This window comes from Mirounga angustirostris, unplaced genomic scaffold (assembly GCF_029215605.1).
Source record: "Mirounga angustirostris isolate CCGP_5_RB_7025 unplaced genomic scaffold, mMirAng1.0.hap1 SCAF_16, whole genome shotgun sequence".
Taxonomy (NCBI): domain Eukaryota; kingdom Metazoa; phylum Chordata; class Mammalia; order Carnivora; family Phocidae; genus Mirounga; species Mirounga angustirostris.
This window is the reverse complement of record NW_026991724.1, coordinates 48,177,070-48,196,224: the sequence shown is the minus strand read 5'-3', so window position 1 is coordinate 48,196,224 and position 19,155 is coordinate 48,177,070. Positions and strand designations below refer to the sequence as shown.

Genomic DNA, 19,155 nt, shown 5'->3' with positions numbered 1-19,155 from the left:
CAAGGCAGTGCCTGGAGAAGCCTAGGAAGGCTTCTCTGTAGCAGATGTAGGAGCTGGTGTCCAGGGAGTGGTAGGAGTCCCCCAGAGGAGGTTCTGGGCAAAGGCCAGAGGTGTGATGTCCCAGATCAGGCATGGTCTCCCTTTACAGGCTGCAGACCTTGGTCTTTATCTGAGGACACTGGGGAGTGTGGGAGGGTTTTGAACAGGGAAGGACATGATCCTGACTTAAGTTTTAGGTCTCTGTGGCTATTGTATGGTGTATGGATGAAGCATGTTTCTTGGGGATGAGTGTGTCTGTCCCCAGCTTGGGGGCCATTCCTGTCTGAGGGTGTAGGTAAGCACAGAATGGGAAGTATGGGTATGCGTTTGATGTATACATCATTCTCTGGCCTTAAAGAGCCCAGCCTTGGGCGCCTGGGTGGCTCAGTTGGTTAAGCGACTGCCTTCGGCTCAGGTCATGATCCTGGAGTCCCTGGATCGAGTCCCGCATCAGGCTCCCTGCTCGGCAGGGAGTCTGCTTCTCCCTCTGACCCTCCTCCCTCTCATGCTCTCTGTCTCTCATTCTCTCTGTCTCAAATTTATAATAAATAAAATCTTAAAAAAATAAATAAATAAAAAATAAAAAGAGCCCAGCCTTGTTGGGGATGGTAAGGCTGGATGCAGACGTTCATTCTACAGTATGCTCAGGCTATGTCTAGAAGGAGGTAGAGGGGTTGGGTAGATGGGCAGAGGGGGATGAAAGAATACTGGGGGTCACATAGGAGGGGCCATTGGAATAGGGTCCTGAAGCATGCATAGGAGTTTGCTGGGTGAGAAAAAGGAACAGCTTCTGTGAAGATAAAAGAGAGGCTGGTGTGTCTCAGGAGCCATGTCTAGGTTTTTCTGGTCTGATTGGACTGCTGGCTGAGAGGTGCGGAGGGCCACAAGCAGGGGAAGAAAGGCCTTGAATGTCATGCTGAGCAACTTGGCTTTTTCTCTTGGCATTGATGGGGAACCACAGAATGATTGTGGGGGGTGGCCTGGAGACTTGGTGTGCTAGTCTTGCTGGAGAGGAGGTAGAGAGGGCTGAGAGCACTGAGAGGTGTTTGGGAAGTTTCACCAGTGAGATTTGGGGACCACCTGGCTGGATGTTGGGATAGGGAGGAGTCTAGGTGACTTCCAGATCCTCCTTGATCTCCCATGCTTCCCAGTGCCTATTACCTTTGAGAACAAACACGTTCCCCCATGTTTTAAAAAATAAGCAGCTGACCTACTTCCTTTTGTACCACATCCACACTTTATTGTAACCAATCCTCATAATATCCTCATGAATAAAAAGGCATTCTGCTTTTGGAAACCGGGGGTTGGGGTGCCTGGGTGGCACAGCTGGTTAAGCGTCCGACTCTTGGTTTCGGCTCAGGTTGTGATCTCAGAGTTGTGAGATCGAGCTCCGAGTCAGGCTCCTCGCTCAGCTCAGCGTGGCATCTACTTGGGTTTCTCTCTCCCTCTCCCTGTGCTCCTCCCCCTGCACTCTCCCCACCCCCATGCGCTCTCTCTTTCTCTCTCTCTCTCAAATAAATAAATAAATATTTAAAAAGAAAATGAAAAGCAGGGAGTTTTGGGGTTGGATCCCTGTCCAGAAGGGCATGGGCATTGAGCCTGTGTTGGGTGGAAGCAGGAGATCTTGAACTTAGGGAGGAACTTGGGGAAAGCAGATGGTGAGCTGGCTTCCAGCATGCCCTTGACAAAGATGTACTTGTTGTAATTCTGGGAACTGAGCTTTATATTCTGGTTGAGGCTGGCAAGATTCTGGGAGGTGTTGTTGCCTGGTCTGGCGAAATGGTTCTTCTTCCTTCCCCAGACCATGGTTTGGGGTCTGTGTGATGTTCTCAGGGGCTCTGGCCAGAGCCCAAGGGAAGGCTGCCAACTTCAGTATTCTTTCTTTTGTGCATTTCTTCATTCCTTGCTCAGTGCCAGGCCCTGTGCTGGTTAATGTCAGGGAGGGACCCCAAGATGAGTTAGGCCTAGACCCTGCCCTGTGGGCCTCCTTGACTGCAGAGGAAACAGACCCAGACACAGATGATCCTGGCGCAGAGGAATGAAGGTTATAAAATCTAAAAAAAAAAAAAAAAAAAAAAAAGCCCTCCATGGCTCCCTGCCATTCCCAGTATGCAGGGGAGCGTGCTGAGGGGCACGGGAGAAGGGGCTGGCCCAGGGTCCCCCAGCAGGTCAGGAGCAGAGCTGGAACCCAGGTCTAGTTTCCTGAGCCCCTAGTGTGAGATGTGGGATGAGGGTTACGGAGGAGGGCTGGGCCTCTCTCGTGGTTGTAGCTGGATATCAGCTGGGCCTGCAGTCATCCGAACACTCACCTGAGCCAGACGTCCGCGAAAGCTCCCTAACGAGGCTGGCAGTTGCTGCTGGCCGTGGGCTGGAAGCTCAGCTGGGGCTGTCAGCTGGGATGCCGACACGTGGCCCCCGCCATGTGGCTTTGGCTTTTCATAGCTTGACAGCTGTGTTCTGAGAAGGAGCATTCTATGATGTCCAGGTAGAAGCTGTGAGGCTTCTCTGATCTAGCTGTGCCGGGGCCAGAATGTCTGCATTGCTGGCTTGTATGGGTCATGCTAGTCTTTCTGAGGGTCTTCCCTGATACAAGGGGCAAGGAACCAGCCCTCGCCTCTTGATGGGAGGAGTGGCCAAGAAGTTTGAATCCACCTCAGTATCGTTATAACTTCACTTTCCAGATGAAGAAGCAGATCCAGAGAGGTTAGGGGACATGCCCAAGGCCACACGACTAGTAGCTAGTAAATGGCAGAGCCAAGATGTCAGCCCAGGCAGTCTGGCTCAAGTCTGTGCCTTTAGCTACTACAATAAACTGAGCCTTGGGGTAGGGGTGGGGGGCGAGAGGAGCTGTGGTACTCCAAGGTTTGGCCCATTCCGGGGGAAGAAACTGGCCTCTTCCCTTGGAGCTCTGATCAGCCTGGAACAGGTGACCGTCCCAGAGGCCTTTTCCGTCTGGGAGTATGCTTCTCTGTTCAGGTCTGGACCCTGCCCCTCAGACTTAATGTCTGAGGCTCAGGAAAAAAGGAGAACAGCTCTGTGTGACCCCCGGGGTGGGGTCCTTTCTGGGGCACTTCAGCTTTCCCATCTGAATGGTGGGAGGTGTTCAGCCTGGTCTCAGGAGTCCTTTCCAGGGCTGACACTGTAATTCCTTCTCTGGCCCTGTCCCTCTGGCTGTCACAGCTCTGACCTCCCTGGGCCATTGAGACCAGGGGCCCCTCGAAGGCAGGGCTCGGGTCTGACTCATGTTTGGGCCTCCCACATCACCAGGCAGGCCTTGGTATTTTGGGGTGAGGTACGTGGAGGCACAGGGAGAGGGTCCACATCTGAGCCCAGCCCCCCTGCTCTCGCTGCCCAGCCCCAAGCCCCCAGCACCGGATCCTGCTGGACTTCCTTTTCCTGGACACGGAGTGCACTTACGACTACCTGTTCGTGTATGATGGGGACTCTCCCCGAGGGCCCCTGCTTGCCAGTCTGAGTGGGAGCACTCGGCCTCCACCCATCGAGGCCTCCTCAGGCAAGGTTGGTGGGGCCGGACCGTGGGGGGGAGCTGGGCTGTTGGGGGGCCAGGCTGTGCGGGGGTAGACTGTGGGGCTCTGGCTGGAGGTCCAGGTGGAGTTTGGAGGAGTGGGGGGGCGTCGATACACAGAAGGAAACAAAAGAGGGGGAGGGGCAGAGAGACTGAAGGAGAGACCTCACGTCTGACTGATGGAAGGACACAAGGACAAAGAAGGGTGGAGAGGGACCAGGAAAGGAGGTGGGGACGCCCAGGGTGGGGTGGGGACAGCAGCAGCCCACCCTCCCAGTCCAGTCCCCCGAGTCCCCGGAGCCGCGCCCATCTCGTGCCTGCAGATGCTGCTGCACCTCTTCAGCGATGCCAACTACAACCTGCTGGGCTTCAACGCGTCCTTCCGCTTCTCCCTGTGCCCCGGGGGCTGCGGCAGCCATGGGCAGTGCCGGGCCCCCGGGGAGTGCGCCTGCGAGCGCGGCTGGGGGGGCCCCGACTGCAGCCTGCAGGAGTGTCCCACCTACTGCGGCAGCCATGGCACCTGCGCCTCGGTGAGCCTGTCCCCAGCTGTGTCATATCCCTGTCCCCCCCCCCCCCGGTCTGTGACCACAGCTACCGCTCCATCTGCCCCTGCCCCACTCCCGTCCGGGACCCTGCTGTCACCCTGTCACCCACAGTGACACTCCCCTCTCCTCCCAGACCCTGCCCGTGCCTGCCCTCCAGCCCCACCCCACCTTCATCTGCGGCCCCTCCTCTGCCTGAGCCCACTTCCCTCCTGCCTCTCGCCTGCATCTGGCCTGCAAACCCACCTGCCTTCCGCTTGCCGGCCCGACTCCATCCTCCCACCCAGCCGCTTTGTCTGGCCCTGACTTCGGACTGCTGACCACTGACCTTGGGCCTCAGCCCCGCACATCCAACTTCGGGACTGGGTCACGTCTTGAGCCCTCCTGCCTTCGCCTCCCCAGGCTGAGGTCGTCCGGCCCAGGCTGACCTTGCCCTCACCGCTGTCCTTCTCCTCCGACCTCTCTTGCTGTCTGTCCTCGTTTTCCTCTCCAGGCCCTTCTGTCTTTCCCTTTTTTTGTTGGGCTGTCTGCTTTTTTCTTTTCTTTTCTTTTTTTTTTTTTTTTAAACATTTTATTTATTTATTTGACAGAGAGAGACACAGCGAGAGAGGGAACACAAGCAGAGGGAGTGGGAGAGGGAGAAGCAGGCTCCCCGCAGAGCAGGGAGCCCGATGCGGGACTCGATCCCAGGACCCTGGGATCATGACCTGAACTGAAGGCAGTCGCTTAACCAACTGAGCCACCCAGACACCCTAGCTGTCTGCTTTTTTCTACCTCTCTGCTTCTCTCTGGTTGTGTCTCTGTGTCCCTTTCTTCCTCCGTCTGTTGGCCTGTGTCCTTCCTGGCTGTTATTCCATCTCTCCTTTCCCATCCATCTTTTTCCTTCTCCCTTTCTGCCCTGTGTGTCTCTGGCTTCATCTCTCCTCCCCCTTTCTCTCTTTTTTTTTCTCTCTCCATCCCTGCCTTTGTGTGCCTGTCCCCCTCCAGCCCCTGGGACCATGCCGCTGTGAGCCTGGCTTCCTGGGACATGCCTGTGACCTGCACCTGTGGGAGAACCAGGGGGCCGGCTGGTGGCACAACGTGAGTGCTGGGGACCCTGCCTTCTCGGCCCGGATTGGGGCGGCCGGTGCCTTCCTGTCCCCGCCGGGGCTACTGGCCGTTTTTGGAGGTGAGCCAATGGGGTGTGCGTCTGGGGTCCGGCGGCTTGGCAGTCTGTGGCCAGGGCTTGAGCCATCTGTCCCTCCACAGGCCAGGACCTCAACAGCGCCCTGGGGGACCTGGTCCTATACAACTTCTCTGCCAACACCTGGGAGCGCTGGGACCTGAGTCCTACCCCGGTACGAATCCTCCCCAACCCCCCCGCACTGCTCAGAGGCGCCTGTCCACTCCGGCAGACCCAGCCAGGGCCCCCTGGAGCAACCCTACCACCCCATACGCCCCCAGCCCTGCCGCTTGTTATGGGCCCACCTCCTCCTCCTGGTGCTGCTTTTCTACCTCTGATTTTCTTTTTGCTTCCTTTATCTCCATTTTTGCATCTTATCCTTCTGTGGATCTCCTGTCTCTTTCTCTTGGTTTCTCTCTCCATTTTTGTCTCTGCCTGTTGGTCTTCTGCTCTGTCTTGGTCTCTGTGTCTCCCCTCTGGGCTGTCTGTCCCTCTGCTTTTCTCTGCCACCTCCCCTATCCCTGCCCCCCTGCCTCCTCCGCCTCCTTTTTTTTTAATTTGTTTTTGTTTGCCTGTGTCTGTCTTGCTGGGTCTGTCTTCCTTTTTCTCTTCGTGTACCTCTGTCTGGCTTTCTCCGTGTCTCTCTCTGGCTGGCTCTCATGTCACTCTGTGTCACCATCCTGTCTCCCGGTCTCTTACCCACAGGCTGCCCGGCACTCCCACGTGGCTGTGGCCTGGGCCGGCTCCCTGGTGCTCATGGGTGGCGAGCTGGCCGATGGCTCCCTCACCAGCGATGTGTGGGCCTTCAGCCCGCTGGGCGGGGGCCACTGGGAGCTCCTTGCGCCACCTGCCTCGGGTTCCTCGGGGCCACCAGGCCTGGCAGGTCACGCGGCCGCCCTGGTGGACGACGTCTGGCTCTATGTGTCTGGCGGCCGCACCCAGCACGACCTCTTCTCCTCCGGCCTCTTCCGTTTCCGCCTCGATGGCTCCAGCGGAGGCTACTGGGAGCAGGTGATTCCAGCAGGTGGGCGACCCCCTGCCGCCACCGGCCACTCCATGGTGTTCCATGCACCCTCACGCACCCTGCTGGTTCACGGTGGACACCGGCCCTCCACTGCCCGGTGAGTGACCTCCTGCAGGGCCAAGCCTGGCCCAGGCCCCTGGGTCTTCAGTCTTTAGTGGTCTTCGTCCACTGATGGACTTCTGCCGTCATCCGCCCTCCTTCCTTAGGTCATTCACTAGTTCATTCGTTCTCTTATTTGCTCATCCACTCACTGACTCTCTAACCTTTCCTTCACTCTCTTGGCCACTTACTTCCCATGCGCTCTCGCCTGTCTGTCCACTCAGCCACACCCTGCTTGATGGGCAGCCCTGGCTAGATGATGCATGGAACCCAGGGATGAGCCACTGGGAGGCAGGTGGGGACATAAACCCCATCACGCCGGCCTCACCCTGACTGATCACACGACTCTTGAGAGCCCAGAGGAGGGAGAGAAACCTTTCCTGCCCTGAGCCCCTCCTCTGCCCCTCCCGATAGGTTTTCTGTGCGGGTGAATTCCACCGACCTCTTCCACGTGGATCGGCGCGTGTGGACCACCCTAAAGGGCCGGGATGGGCTTCAGGGCCCACGGGAGAGAGCCTTCCACACAGCCAGTGTCCTGGGCAACTACATGGTGGTCTATGGTGAGGAGGCTCCCTGATCCCGCCTGCCTGCCTGCCTGCCTTCTAGGGCCCCAGGCCCACACTGAGCTGAGGCTCCCTGCCTGGGTGTCCCCACCTCTGCCAGGCTTGCCAGCTGTGCCCCTTTCCTCCTTTCCAGGGGGCAACGTGCACACCCATTACCAGGAGGAAAAGTGCTATGAAGATGGTCTCTTCTTCTACCACCTCGGCTGCCATCAGTGGGTGTCAGGGGCTGAGCTTGCCCCCCCAGGAACCCCTGAGGGTGAGTGGCCCCTCTGTTTTCCTGAGGGACTTCTGAGAGTCACACTTCCCTGACAGTGAATCTGGGCTTTAGGCAGGAGCCACGTTGGTCCTCAGAGGGTGAGCCAGATGTCCTGTTAGAGCTGGCCTCCAGAGGTGAGCCTGTGCGGGGAGGCAGGGCGGGGTCGCTGTTGCCGTGGAGATGGGAGGCAGGTCCAGCAGCCCTGGTCTAGGCTCCAGTCCAGATTTTGCCAGTTTCCAGATGCCCCAGGGAATGACCTACATGTGACCTTTTCAGGGTCATAGAGTGGGCAAGTGGCAGAACCAGGATGGCCAGGCCCCAAGCAACCATCTGTACAAAAATATTGTTTAATCTCTCTGTGCCTCAACTTGCCCGTCTGTAAAACGGGGATGACAGTAATACTTAAAGCACTGGGCTGTTGTGAGAGTCGATTGAGATGGTGCAAAGAATGAAGACCTCCTAGCCAAGGGCTCAGTATGTTGATTTTTTGATAGTGTCAGCATCCTGCCCCAGGGACCGAGGGCTTGCCTGGATGGCAGTGTGGAGAAACCTTTCAAACTCATTAAGTCAGACTGCTTGGAGAATCAGAAGGAAGCCACAGGCCCTCTGCTCGGAAAGACACTGGTACACACAAACTGGGCCTATCATTTCAGGGGGCTGTGGACTTCCAGGAGGCCCATCTCTTCTCCCCGCCCCACTGGACAGAAGAGCGAGGACAGAGAACAGGCATAAGGAAGGGACATGGAACCCATGGAACCCTGTTTGACCATCAGGCATAAAGCCTTGGCCTGGCATTTGAGGCTCTTCTGCCTGTCCCTGTTTCTCCTTTAGGCCAGAGTGTGAGGTTTCTGGAGGCCTCTTCCTCTGTAGTTTGTGAGTCCCCAGGCCAAGTCCCATGTGCTTACAGAGCATATGGGGCGGTAAGAGGGTGTGGGGTCACCAGTCACTGAGCACTTACCCATCAGTCAGTACTCTTGGTTCTGGGCGACAGGATCCAACCCAACCAGCTTGAGCGAAACCGAGTTCTTTTTTTTTTTTTTTTCAAGATTTTATTTATTTATTTGACAGAGAGAGACACAGCAAGAGAGGGAACACAAACAGGGGGAGAGGGAGAGGGAGAAGCAGGCTTCCCGCCGAGCAGGGAGCCCGATGCGGGGCTCGATCCCAGGATCCTGGGACCATGACCTGAGCCGAAGGCAGATGCTTAATGACTGAGCCACCCAGGTGCCCCACAGAACCGAGTTCTTGGCTCACTTGAGTGACAACTGGCTTTAGGCTGGTCCGGGTGTGGGCGCTCACATGATGGCATCAGCTAGTTCTCATTCAAGTTCGCTGCAGTCTGTGGCAGATTTGTCTTTTGCAAATGGTCACCAGCAGCCCTGGGCCTATATCCTACCCCTTTAAAATGCCCAGAGGGAGGAAGCACATGCCTTTTTCCCAAAAATCATAGGAATCGGGTCCTGTTCCTGAACGAGTCACTGACCTGACAGGTCTGGGCTCAGCTCAGCTTGAGCCTGTGGACTGTAGTGGGAGAGGGTGGAGTTCCAGAGGAAAATCAGAGGCTGTCCCCAGAAGGGAGGCTGGTGTACAGACAAAACCAGGTGAGAGCCAGGCGGCCTGCCTCATGGCTCCCCGAGGGCAGGAAGATGGTCCATTTATTGAGGAGGAAACCAAGATTCAGAGAAGTTGAGTTTCTTTCCCAAGGCCACACAACTACTCAGAACCCAAGTAAATGGTAGACCTAGGAATCAAAGCCAGGTTTTTCTGACCCCGAAGATCATGCTCTTTTTTTTTTTTTTTTTAAGATTTTATTTGTTTATTTGAGAGAGAGAGAGAGCACGAGCAGGGTGGGGGGCAGAGGGAGAAGCAGGCACCCTGCTGATCAGAGAGCCCGATGTGGGGCTCGATCCCAGGACTCCGGGATCATGACCCGAGCTGAAGGCAGACGCTTAACCAACTGAGCCACCCAGGCGCCCCATCATGCTCTGTCTTTTTTTTTTTTTTTTAAGATTTATTTATTTATTTATTCGACAGAGACAGAGAGAGCAGGAACACAAGCAGGGGGAGTGGGAGAGGGAGAAGCAGGCTCCCCGCGGAGCAGGGAGCCTGACGTGGGGCTCGATCCCAGGACCCCGGGATCATGACCTGAGCCGAAGGCAGACGCTTAACGACTGAGCCACCCAGGCGCCCCCGTGCTCTGTCTTTTAAAGGTGGTTCGGGCAGTGGTGTGGGAGCTCTGGCAAGTGCAGGGCCAGGCAGGCTAGGAGGGTTTCCTTGGGTGCGTTCAGTTGAAGCAGGAAGTAGGAGGCTGGACTTGAGGCATAGGAGAGTTGGGATAGGCCTCTGGGCAAGGGAGTCGTGAGCATAGGAGGGGAGACTCGTTGGAGTCTCATGTCCTTGGGTTGGGGGGTGTCTGTATTCTCCTAGGCCGAGCAGCGCCTCCCAGTGGCCGATACTCACATGTGGCGGCTGTGCTTGGTGGCAGTGTCCTGTTGGTGGCTGGGGGGTACAGTGGCCGACCCCGTGGGGACTTGATGGCCTACAAGGTGCCTCCCTTTGTGTTCCAGGCGCCTGCTCCGGACGTGAGCACTGGGGTGATAGGGAGAGGGTGGCTGGGGAGGAGGTAGCATGGTTCCCATGGAGGCGGGAGCAAGTTGGGGAGGGTCCCTGGGGGAAGGACTGGGGGTCCCTAGGGATATGAGGGGAGGGCAGTTGGTCCCCAGGTTCAAGCGGGGAGGACTGGAGGTCCCTGGGGCTGAGGGCAGAGTGGATAGGGGTCCTTAAGGTGTCGAGCAGTTGAGGGTCCCTGGGATCATAAAGTGGTGGGCATGAGGGAACAGGCTCCAGGTCTGAGGACCGCCCCCCCCATCTCCCTGCAGTACCACTTAGACTATTGCTCCATGTACACCGACCATAGCGTCTGCTCGCGAGACCCCGAATGCAGTTGGTGTCAGGGAGCCTGCCAAGCCGCGCCACCTCCTGGGACTCCCTCTGGTGCCGTGAGTGACTGTCCTAGCGCTCTGTCTCCTAGCACATGTCTCCCTCTGTCAAAACTAAGTAGAGAAGGACCTCCTCCCACTTGGGAGACTTGTTTTCACACCGAAGATTGGCTCTCCTGCCTGCTGACCCCTCTGAACCTCTGACCCCTCCCGATCCTTTTGAACTTACAACCCTGTCCCCAGACCCCCTGGCTCCTGTCCTCTTGATCTTCCTCATTCCAACTGGCTTTCAGTTCCCTTCTCCGATTTCCTGACACTTTCCACCCTGTGACTCCCGAATCTACAGCATTTCCCAGGTCCGTTGCGCCCCTGTGGACAGTAACCTCTGTCCCTTCCCCTCCCTGCAGTGTCCAGCTGCCAGCTGCCTGGGACTGGGCCGCCTTCTGGGTGACTGCCAGGCCTGCCTGGCCTTCAGCAGCCCCACAGCTCCTCCCCGGGGGCCCGGCACCCTGGGCTGGTGTGTGCATAATGAGAGCTGCCTCCCCCGGCCTGGTGAGTGTGCAGGGGCGGTGTGGGAGGGGGCAGCGCAGCACTCCGCACTGACCTCTATTCCCCCCACCCTCCTGTCCTCACAGAGCAGGCCCGCTGCCGAGGGGAGCAGATCTCGGGCACCGTGGGCTGGTGGGGGCCTGCGCCTGTCTTTGTCACATCCCTGGAGGCCTGCGTCACCCAGAGCTTCCTGCCTGGCCTGCACCTCCTCACTTTCCAGCAGCCGCCCAATGCCTCCCAGCCCGACAAGGTGGGAGCCAGGGGATGGGGCCTGGTGTGTGGTCCCAGGGTTTTCATTTTTCAAATGGTTCTATACCACTCTCGTGGTTGCCTAATAAGCCTTTACAGTCAAGAGTCTGAGTTTACTTATTGACCTCTAAAGATTTTTTTTTTTTTAATTTTATCTGAGAGAGAGAGAGAGAGCACATGGTGGAGGGGAGGGTCAGAGGGAGAAGCAGACTCCCTGCTGAGCAGGGAGCCCAATGTGGGACTCGATCCCGGGACTCCAGGATTGTGACCTGAGCCTAAGGCAGTCGCTCAACCAACTGAGCCACCCAGGCGCCCGACCTCTAAAGATTTTTTAAATTGTGCTAAAACACACATCATGTAAAATTTACCATCAGTGATATGAAGCACGTTTACAACATTGCACAACCACCACTACCTAGTTCCAGAGTACCACCTAGTTCCAGAAAGACACTCCAGATCCATTAAGTAATCCCTCTCTGTTCCCCCTCTCCCTTTGGCCCCTGGCAACCACTAACCTTTTAGTGGTTAGTGGTTGGCAATCTGCTAACTCTGGATTTGCCAATTCTGGGTATGTCATATAAATGGAATCCTATATGTTGTATTTTGTGTGCAGCTTTTTTCACCTAGAGTAATGTTTTCAAGGTCCATCCATGTTGTAGCACATCTTAGAACTTCATTCCTTTTTATGGCTGAGCAATATTCTCTTGTATGGCCGTGCCACATCCGTTCATCAGCGGATGGACATTCAGGGTGTTGATACTTACTGGCTATCGTGAATAGTGCAGCCATGAGCATTCCCTGTATAAGCCGCTGTTTGAGTACCTATTTTCTTTTAAAAAATATTTTCTTGGGCGCCTGGGTGGCTCAGTTGGTTAAGCGACTGCCTTCGGCTCAGGTCACGATCCTGGAGTCCCCAGATCGAGTCCCGCATCGGGCTCCCTGCTCGGCGGGGAGTCTGCTTCTCCCTCCGACCCTAACCCCTCTCATGTGCTCTCTCTCATTCTCTCTCTCTCAAATAAATAAATAAAAAATCTTTAAAAAAATTTTTTTTTCTTTTTTTTTTCGATTGAGACATTATTGACATACACTATTATGTTAGTTTCAAGTATATAAGGTAATGATTTGAAATGTGTATATATTGCAACAAACACCTATTTTCAACTCTCTTTGGGTATATATCTAGGAGCGGAATTGCTGGGTCATACGGTGATTGAATATTTAACTTATTGAAGAATCACCAAACTGTTTTCCACAGTGGCTTCTTATTGATTTTGATTTTTTTTTTTAAAGATTTTATTTATTGGGGCGCCTCGGTGGCTCAGTCGTTTGAGCGTCTGCCTTTGGCTCAGGTCGTGATCTCAGGGTCCTGGGATCGATCCCCACATTGGGCTCCCTGCTCGGCGGGAAGCCTGCTTCTCCCTCTCCCACTCCCCCTGTGTCTCTCTCTGTCAAATAAATAAAATCTTAAAAAAAAAAAAAGATTTTATTTATTTATTTGACAGAGACAGCGAGAGAGGGAACACAAGCAGGGGCTGAGTCCCACATCAGGCTCCTTGCTTAGTGGGGAGCAAGTGTGGGAAGCCCTCTCAGTGTGGGAAGCTGTCCCAGCACCACCCCCCATTCGGCGCCACCCTAACTCTTCCCAGAAGATCAATTGGGATTTCTTTTTTTTTTTTTTTAAGATTTTATTTATTTGACAGAGAGAGACACAGTAAGAGAGGGAACACAAGCAGGGGGAGTGGGAGAGGGAGAAGCAGGCTTCCCGCGGAGCAGGGAGCCCGATGTGGGGCTTGATCCCAGGACCCTGAGATCACGACCTGAGCCAAAGGCAGACGCTTAACGACTAAGCCACCCAGGCGCCCCTCAATTGGGATTTCTTACGTATCCTTGCAGGTCTACCCATTCACACACATGTAAATGTGACATTTAATTATTTTTCTTTCTTGTACAAAAAGTAATATTCCAGTCACACTACACTGCCACTTTTATTTCTTAATATATCCTAGCAAGCTTCTTAGAACTTAGGAAATATCCTCTCTCTCTTTTTTTTTTTTTTTTTACAGTTTTGTAATATTCCATTTAGATTCTAGGGCCGTGGTACTATAGTTTATTTAGGTAGTCTCCCGTTGACGAATACTTGGGTTATTCCATTCTCTTGCAATTACAAAACACATGCTAATAAATCATGTAGCATGTCTGTCACTTTGAATGTTGGATCTGGACTCTCTCTCTTTTTTTTTTTTTAAACTTGTGTATTGGTTTATTATATAACCGAGAACACGTTACATAGGGTGTGGTCCAGAAGGGTCGTGAGCAAAGGAGCTCTGTCCCCGAAGAGCTGGGATGTGACCCCTGCTGGCATGGGGCTGTGTTCACTAACTTGGAAATTTCTCCGAACCCTGTGGTTCAGGGACTTTTTTAAAAAGTGTGGACTCTTAAGGCTTCGGTGGAAAGTGGAAGGGTGGGATGTCAGAGAAGAATTCCTAAAAGGTCTGGGGTCCTGGAGTTTCATGAGAGAGGTGCTGAGTGGGGACCCTGCTATTGTTGGAGTCCCAATGCAGAGTACCCCTGGCCTCGGTGCTCGTTTGATGAAAGAGGGAAGGAGGTTGGGGTACCTGATCTTTTCTAGCTCTGGTGTTTGCCTGAGGGGTGGGGCCACTGTGGGGCCATGCACAGAAGCGCTCACGCATACCCTTCTCCGTGGCTTTCCCAGGTCTTGATTGTCCGCAGTACAACCATCACTCTGACGCCCAGCCCAGAGACAGATGTGTCCCTGGTCTACCGTGGCTTCATCCACCCACTACTGCCTGGAGGGCCCGGAGGGGCGGGGGCTGAGGATGTAGCTGTGTGGGCCCGGGCCCAGCGTCTACATGTCCTAGCCCGGATGGCCCGGGGCCCTGACACGGAGAACATGGTGAGGGGCCTGAACACACAGGGGGCTGTTAGTCATAAATGTGGCGGCTGGGGTGTATGCTGTGGGAGGAGGACTGGGGAGAAATCAGAGGCACGGGATATATCCTTAGTGGAGGGAGGGTCCTGGGGTTTTCAGTTATGAATGGAATTGGGGGGGAATTTGGAAGAAGGTGGGGAGGGTCTGAGTTACCAAGTCAAACTCCCCCTGAGGAGGAGGTAGGTGGCGTTGGGGGGGGGTTGTTGAGGGTTCTCAGAGGTTCTTGGGGTCTAAGGAACTCTGAGGCCCTCTTCCTCTTCCCAGGACAGAGGTCAGTGCTAGGTGGGTTTGGGGCTCTTGGAGGTTTCAGGGGTTGGGGCGGCTGGAACGTTCTGAGGCCCCTGTCTGTCCTTCACCCGTACCCAGGAGGAGGTGGGGCGCTGGGTGGCTCAGCAGGAGAAGGAGACGAGGCGGCTACAGCGCCCAGGGTCTGCTCGCCTCTTCCCACTGCCTGGCCGGGGCCACAAGTATGCGGTGGAGATCCAGGGCCAGCTCAATGGCTCGGCGGGCCCTGGGCACAGCGAACTTACGCTGCTGTGGGACCGGACTGGCGTGCCAGGTGGCAGCGTGAGTACCCAGGCCCTGGCCTCAGATCCCCGGAGCTTTCCGAACCCCAGACCACAAATTCTAACTCTCTTGACCTGACCTCTCCCTACCCCCCCCCGACTCTTGAACTCTCGGCCTCACCTTGAGCCCTCCAGACCCCAACCTCTGACCCCCAGACTCTGACCTGATCTCACATTCTGACCCCCTGCCTACATCTCTGACTTCTCCTGCCCTGGCCTGACTTCTGCCCTCTGTATTTGGCTCTCTCATCTCTAGATGCTCTCAAGCCCCGATCCCCTTTTGTCTGCTCCTCCTAAATCCCAGCTTTCCACATACTTGGGTTCTTAACCTTGTCTCCAAATCCTGACCCCTACCCCCAACCTCGACTCCTGCCCTGGGACTTGGCTTGTGGACCCCCGGCCCTTACGTGAGCCCTTCCCCCAGGAGATCTCCTTCTTCTTCCTGGAGCCCTACCGCTCTTCAGCTTGCTCCTCCTACTCCTCCTGCCTGGGCTGCTTGGCCGACCAGGGCTGCGGCTGGTGCCTGACCAGCGCCACCTGCCACCTGCGCCAGGGCGGGGCCCACTGCGGGGCCGACGGGGCTGGCGGGTCCCTGCTGGTGCTGGTGCCTGCCCTCTGCCCGCTCTGTGAGGAACACCGCGACTGTCACGCCTGCACCCAGGTGCCTGCCAAGCCACAGAGGGGAGGTCTCAAGATCAAGGCAGCCGGATCAGGCAACTGGGAAAGGGGGAGGCCCCCTGGAGTTGGCACGGGCATCCGAGGGGTCCCCTGGGTGCAGTGGGGGGAGACAGGTGGGGCCATTGTCCTTGATCTGCAGGTGAGAGCCAGGTGGGGAGCAGGGCTCCTGGCAGTCAGGACTCTCCCTGTTGTAAGGGCCAGAAAACCCAACTTAGTACCTCTTTACCAGAGGGGCATTTATGGGCTCCGGCACTGGAGCCCAGGAAGAGGTCTTTAGGCTTGTTGTTTAGACCGTGTGGTCAGGCGTCCACCCCCCTCCATCCCATACCCTCGCTTCCCTGGAGGTTCATTCCTTGGGAGTGGCAGGGGAGCCACGAGGGCTCCAGACTTTCATCCCCCCCACGCAGCCCCCCAAGTCCCAAGTGGAAGAGAGCACCTTTCTGTCCCCACCCCACTCTCACCCCCAGTTGAACAGAAGTCCCAGAAGCACGTTTCGTTGGCTCTGGTTGGGTCTTGTGCTGACTCTCAGAGCCATCTGCGAGGCTAGGGGGTAGAGAGTGTGGCCCCTTGCCCACCTCTGGAGCTTAAGGATCCACCAGTCCCAACCGGACCAGACATAGGGGTTCTTTTGCCCCAAAAGGGAGTGGGTGCCGGGAAGGCGGATCCTATGGATGCCATTGGCTGGAGGAGAAAGTCTAGAGAGGCAGGCAGCTGGGGAGGGAGGGGGGCTTGGAGGGGTGGTCTATGGGGTGGGGCAGGTGAGGGAGGCCATCTGGGCTCTTACTCCTTCTTTAATTCCCCAGGACCCCTTCTGTGAGTGGCATCAGAGCTCCAGCCGCAAAGGGGACGCCGCGTGCAGCCGGCGGGGCCGGAGTCGGGGTGCCCTGAAGAGCCCAGACGAGTGTCCCCCACTCTGCAGCCAGTGAGCCGCCTGGGCCCAGGGGGAGGGGATGTAGGGGGCGTGTGGGGGCCGCTGCACGGTCTGACCCTGTCCCTGCTCCGCGCCCCCAGGCGCCTGACCTGTGACGACTGCCTGGCCAACTCCAGCCAGTGTGCCTGGTGCCAGTCCACGCACACCTGCTTCCTGTTCGCGGCCTACCTGGCCCGCTACCCGCACGGGGGCTGCCGCGGCTGGGACGACAGGTGCGGTCTGGGCATCGGGGCGGGGCCCACAGAGGGGAGGGCGCGGACACCCCCACCCACGCCTGTCGCCCTGCAGCGTGCACTCGGAGCCTCGGTGCCGGAGCTGTGACCGCTTCCTGACCTGCCACGAGTGTCTGCAGAGCCACGAGTGCGGCTGGTGTGGCAATGAGGACAACCCCACGCTGGGCCGGTGCGGCCGGGACCGCGGGGCCCCGAGGCCAGAGGGCGGGTGGGGTGGGGGGCTCTCGCCTGCCCTGATTCTAACGGTGGATTGTCTCTCTGTTTCTTCCCCTCCCCTCTCGGTTTCCCTCTCTCCTCCATCTCCACCCTCTCCCTCTCTCTGTGACTGGTTTCTCCTCATCTTTGCTTCTTGTCTTTCTGTTTCCGTCTTTCCTTCTCTCTCCCTTCACCATCTCCCTGTGTGTCTCCGGTCTGACTCCGCTGGGTTTCTGTCTCTCCTTCATTTCTCCTTGTGTCCTTTTCTCCGTGTTCATATTTCCGTTTCTCTCTTTCCCATCGGCCCCTCTCTCCCTGTTTCCATCTTGGTCTCTCGTTTCTTTATCATCTCCCCCTTCCCACCCCTCCTCCCTCTCCCACCCCCCCAGGTGCCTCCAGGGGGACTTCTCGGGGCCGCTGGGAGGGGGGAACTGCTCCCTGTGGGTGGGGGAGGGCCTGGGGCTGTCTGTGGCCCTCCCTGCCCGCTGGGCTTATGCCCGCTGTCCCGACGTGGATGAGTGTCGCCTGGGCCTGGCGCGGTGCCACCTGCGGGCAACCTGCCTGAACACACCCCTCAGCTACGAGTGTCATTGCCAGCGAGGCTACCAGGGCGATGGCATCACGTACTGCAACCGCACGTGAGCGGGGCTTGGTTTCCATGGAGATGTCGCCCGGGGCTGGGGCACGTGGAGATGGAGGGAGGAAGCCGTGGCAGTGCTGGGTGCCTCCCGGGGAACCAGCATCCCCAGTGAGCCTGGGGTTTTTACCTTGCAGGGTAGGCCCTCGTTAGAGTGACAGGGTCCCCAGGTAACACTAGTTACTGTGGAGATGGGTCACCCCTGGACTGCGGACCATAGTCCTCAGTGTTGCCATGGAGACGGAGGAGGACCCAGTTGAAAGGGGTTTTCACAGAGAGCAGATCACCAGTGGTGATATGTGGTTACCATAGAGATAGGAGTTACCACGTGTGGGGGGGTTACCTTGGAGACAGGGCCGCCCACAGAGTCCAGGAGGAGGAGCCGGCAGTGGCCGGGGATGGCGTTGCCGTGGAGACAAGGCGGTGGACTGGGGCGGGAGGGGGGTGCGCCTTGGGGGCTCCGGGCCCCGCCCAGCCCTTCCCCACCCCCGCCACGCCCTCAGGTGCCTGGAAGACTGTGGCCACGGTGTGTGCAGCGGTCCCCCCGACTTCACCTGTGTGTGTGACCTGGGCTGGACGTCTGACCTGCCCCCGCCCACGCCCGCGCCGGGACCCCCGGCGCCCCGCTGCTCCCGGGACTGTGGCTGCAACTTCCACAGCCACTGCCGCAGGCGGGGGCCTGGCTTCTGTGATGAGTGCCAGGGTGAGCGGCCTCAGGGACCCTCCCCGGGGCTCCAGTGTCCTTCCTCTGCCTGGGCGTCTGGGTCCCCTCGCCCAGCTAGGGGTCCCTGCCCCATGGCCCGCTCCCGACCCCACACGGTTTCAGTGCCACCCATCTCTTTGGCGGGGGCTCGCAGTGCCTCTCCGGTCTGGGTTCCCCCGGTCACCTGCCTCTGGAGCAGCTACGTGGGGCCAGGGATCGGCCGAGCGTTGTGGGGCTCCTCCTGCTCTTGCCCTGACTCCGTGTCCTGTCTGCCGCGGCCTCCACAGACTGGACGTGGGGGGAGCGCTGCGAGCGGTGCCGGCCTGGCAGCTTTGGCAACGCCACCGGCTCGGGCGGCTGCCGGCCCTGCCAGTGCAACGGGCACGGGGACCCGCGCCGTGGCCACTGTGACAACCTCAGCGGGCTCTGCTTCTGCCAGGACCACACCGAAGGTGCCCACTGCCAGCTCTGCTCCCCTGGCTACTACGGGGACCCCCGGTGAGCCAGGGGCCCACCGGGAGGCCAGGGCGGGTTAGGGACTGGATGGGACGGGGTGGGACCCGGTCTGACGCTCTTGCTCTCTCCTTCATCTCCCCAGGGCCAGTGGCTCCTGTTTCCGGGAGTGTGGGGGCCGCACCCTCCTCACCAACGTGTCCTCAGTGGCGCTGGGCTCACGCCGGGTGGGGGGGCCGCTGCCTCCAGGGGGTGGGGCAGCGAGAGCTGGGCCGGGCCTGTCCTACTGTGTGTGGGTTGTCTCGGCCACTGAGGTGCTACAGCCCTGTGCCCCCGGGACCCTCTGTCCCCCGCTCACCCTCACCTTCTCCCCCGACAGCAGCACCCCCTGCACGGTGAGTACCCAGGGCGCCAGAGTTCAGGCCCGTGTCTCCCCCAACCCAATCTAAATCCTCAGACAGACCCTGACCCCACGTTCCTGTTCCTTTATCCTTCAAACCCTAAGCTCTCTTCCTCAGACTGCAGACCTTCATTCCGAAGCCCCCCAGACCCTCTCATTCCCCCGATCACCTCCTATTTCCTGGGCTCCCCACTCCCCGGCCCAGGCATGGTTAATATTTGTACTTTGTGTGCCAGCTCCGACCAGTAGGTAGTGGCCGCCAGGAGCTGTGTATTGAGAAAGAGGCTCTGTGCAAGAGTGCCTGATCCATGAGCCATGTCTGCTGTGCGCACAGGAGGGGAGTGCTGGCCACAGTTTGTCCAGAGTCTCCCGGGCTCAGATTGCCCTCCCCTCTTGAGCTCCTCCTCCTCCCAGACCTCCCGCGTCCCTCTTTCTCACCCTTACCATCCGTCCCCCTGATC

General features: G+C 57.7%; 1 protein-coding gene across 4 annotated transcripts in view; it reads left to right on the top strand.

The window, feature by feature from the left end:
• MEGF8 (multiple EGF like domains 8) overlaps nt 1-19,155 on the top strand; it is a 39,177-nt gene that overhangs the window by 2,002 nt on the left and 18,020 nt on the right. Inside the window, exons 2-22 of one of the 4 annotated variants that reach the window (XM_045891603.3) lie at nt 3,395-3,558; nt 3,889-4,095; nt 5,095-5,275; nt 5,356-5,444; nt 5,975-6,390; nt 6,807-6,952; nt 7,089-7,211; nt 9,639-9,793; nt 10,091-10,210; nt 10,558-10,702; nt 10,786-10,949; nt 13,662-13,862; nt 14,265-14,465; nt 14,889-15,125; nt 15,946-16,064; nt 16,154-16,285; nt 16,362-16,475; nt 16,891-17,139; nt 17,642-17,841; nt 18,129-18,339; nt 18,440-18,689. In XM_045891603.3, coding sequence (XP_045747559.1) covers nt 3,395-3,558; nt 3,889-4,095; nt 5,095-5,275; nt 5,356-5,444; nt 5,975-6,390; nt 6,807-6,952; nt 7,089-7,211; nt 9,639-9,793; nt 10,091-10,210; nt 10,558-10,702; nt 10,786-10,949; nt 13,662-13,862; nt 14,265-14,465; nt 14,889-15,125; nt 15,946-16,064; nt 16,154-16,285; nt 16,362-16,475; nt 16,891-17,139; nt 17,642-17,841; nt 18,129-18,339; nt 18,440-18,689 — 3,824 coding nt within the window. Of the gene's footprint in view, nt 1-3,394; nt 3,559-3,888; nt 4,096-5,094; nt 5,276-5,355; nt 5,445-5,974; nt 6,391-6,806; nt 6,953-7,088; nt 7,212-7,730; nt 7,836-9,638; nt 9,794-10,090; nt 10,211-10,557; nt 10,703-10,785; nt 10,950-13,661; nt 13,863-14,264; nt 14,466-14,888; nt 15,126-15,945; nt 16,065-16,153; nt 16,286-16,361; nt 16,476-16,890; nt 17,140-17,641; nt 17,842-18,128; nt 18,340-18,439; nt 18,690-19,155 lie in introns of those variants that run through there. The other 3 variants (XM_064581138.1, XM_054511432.2, XM_064581139.1) reach the window with 3 other exon arrangements.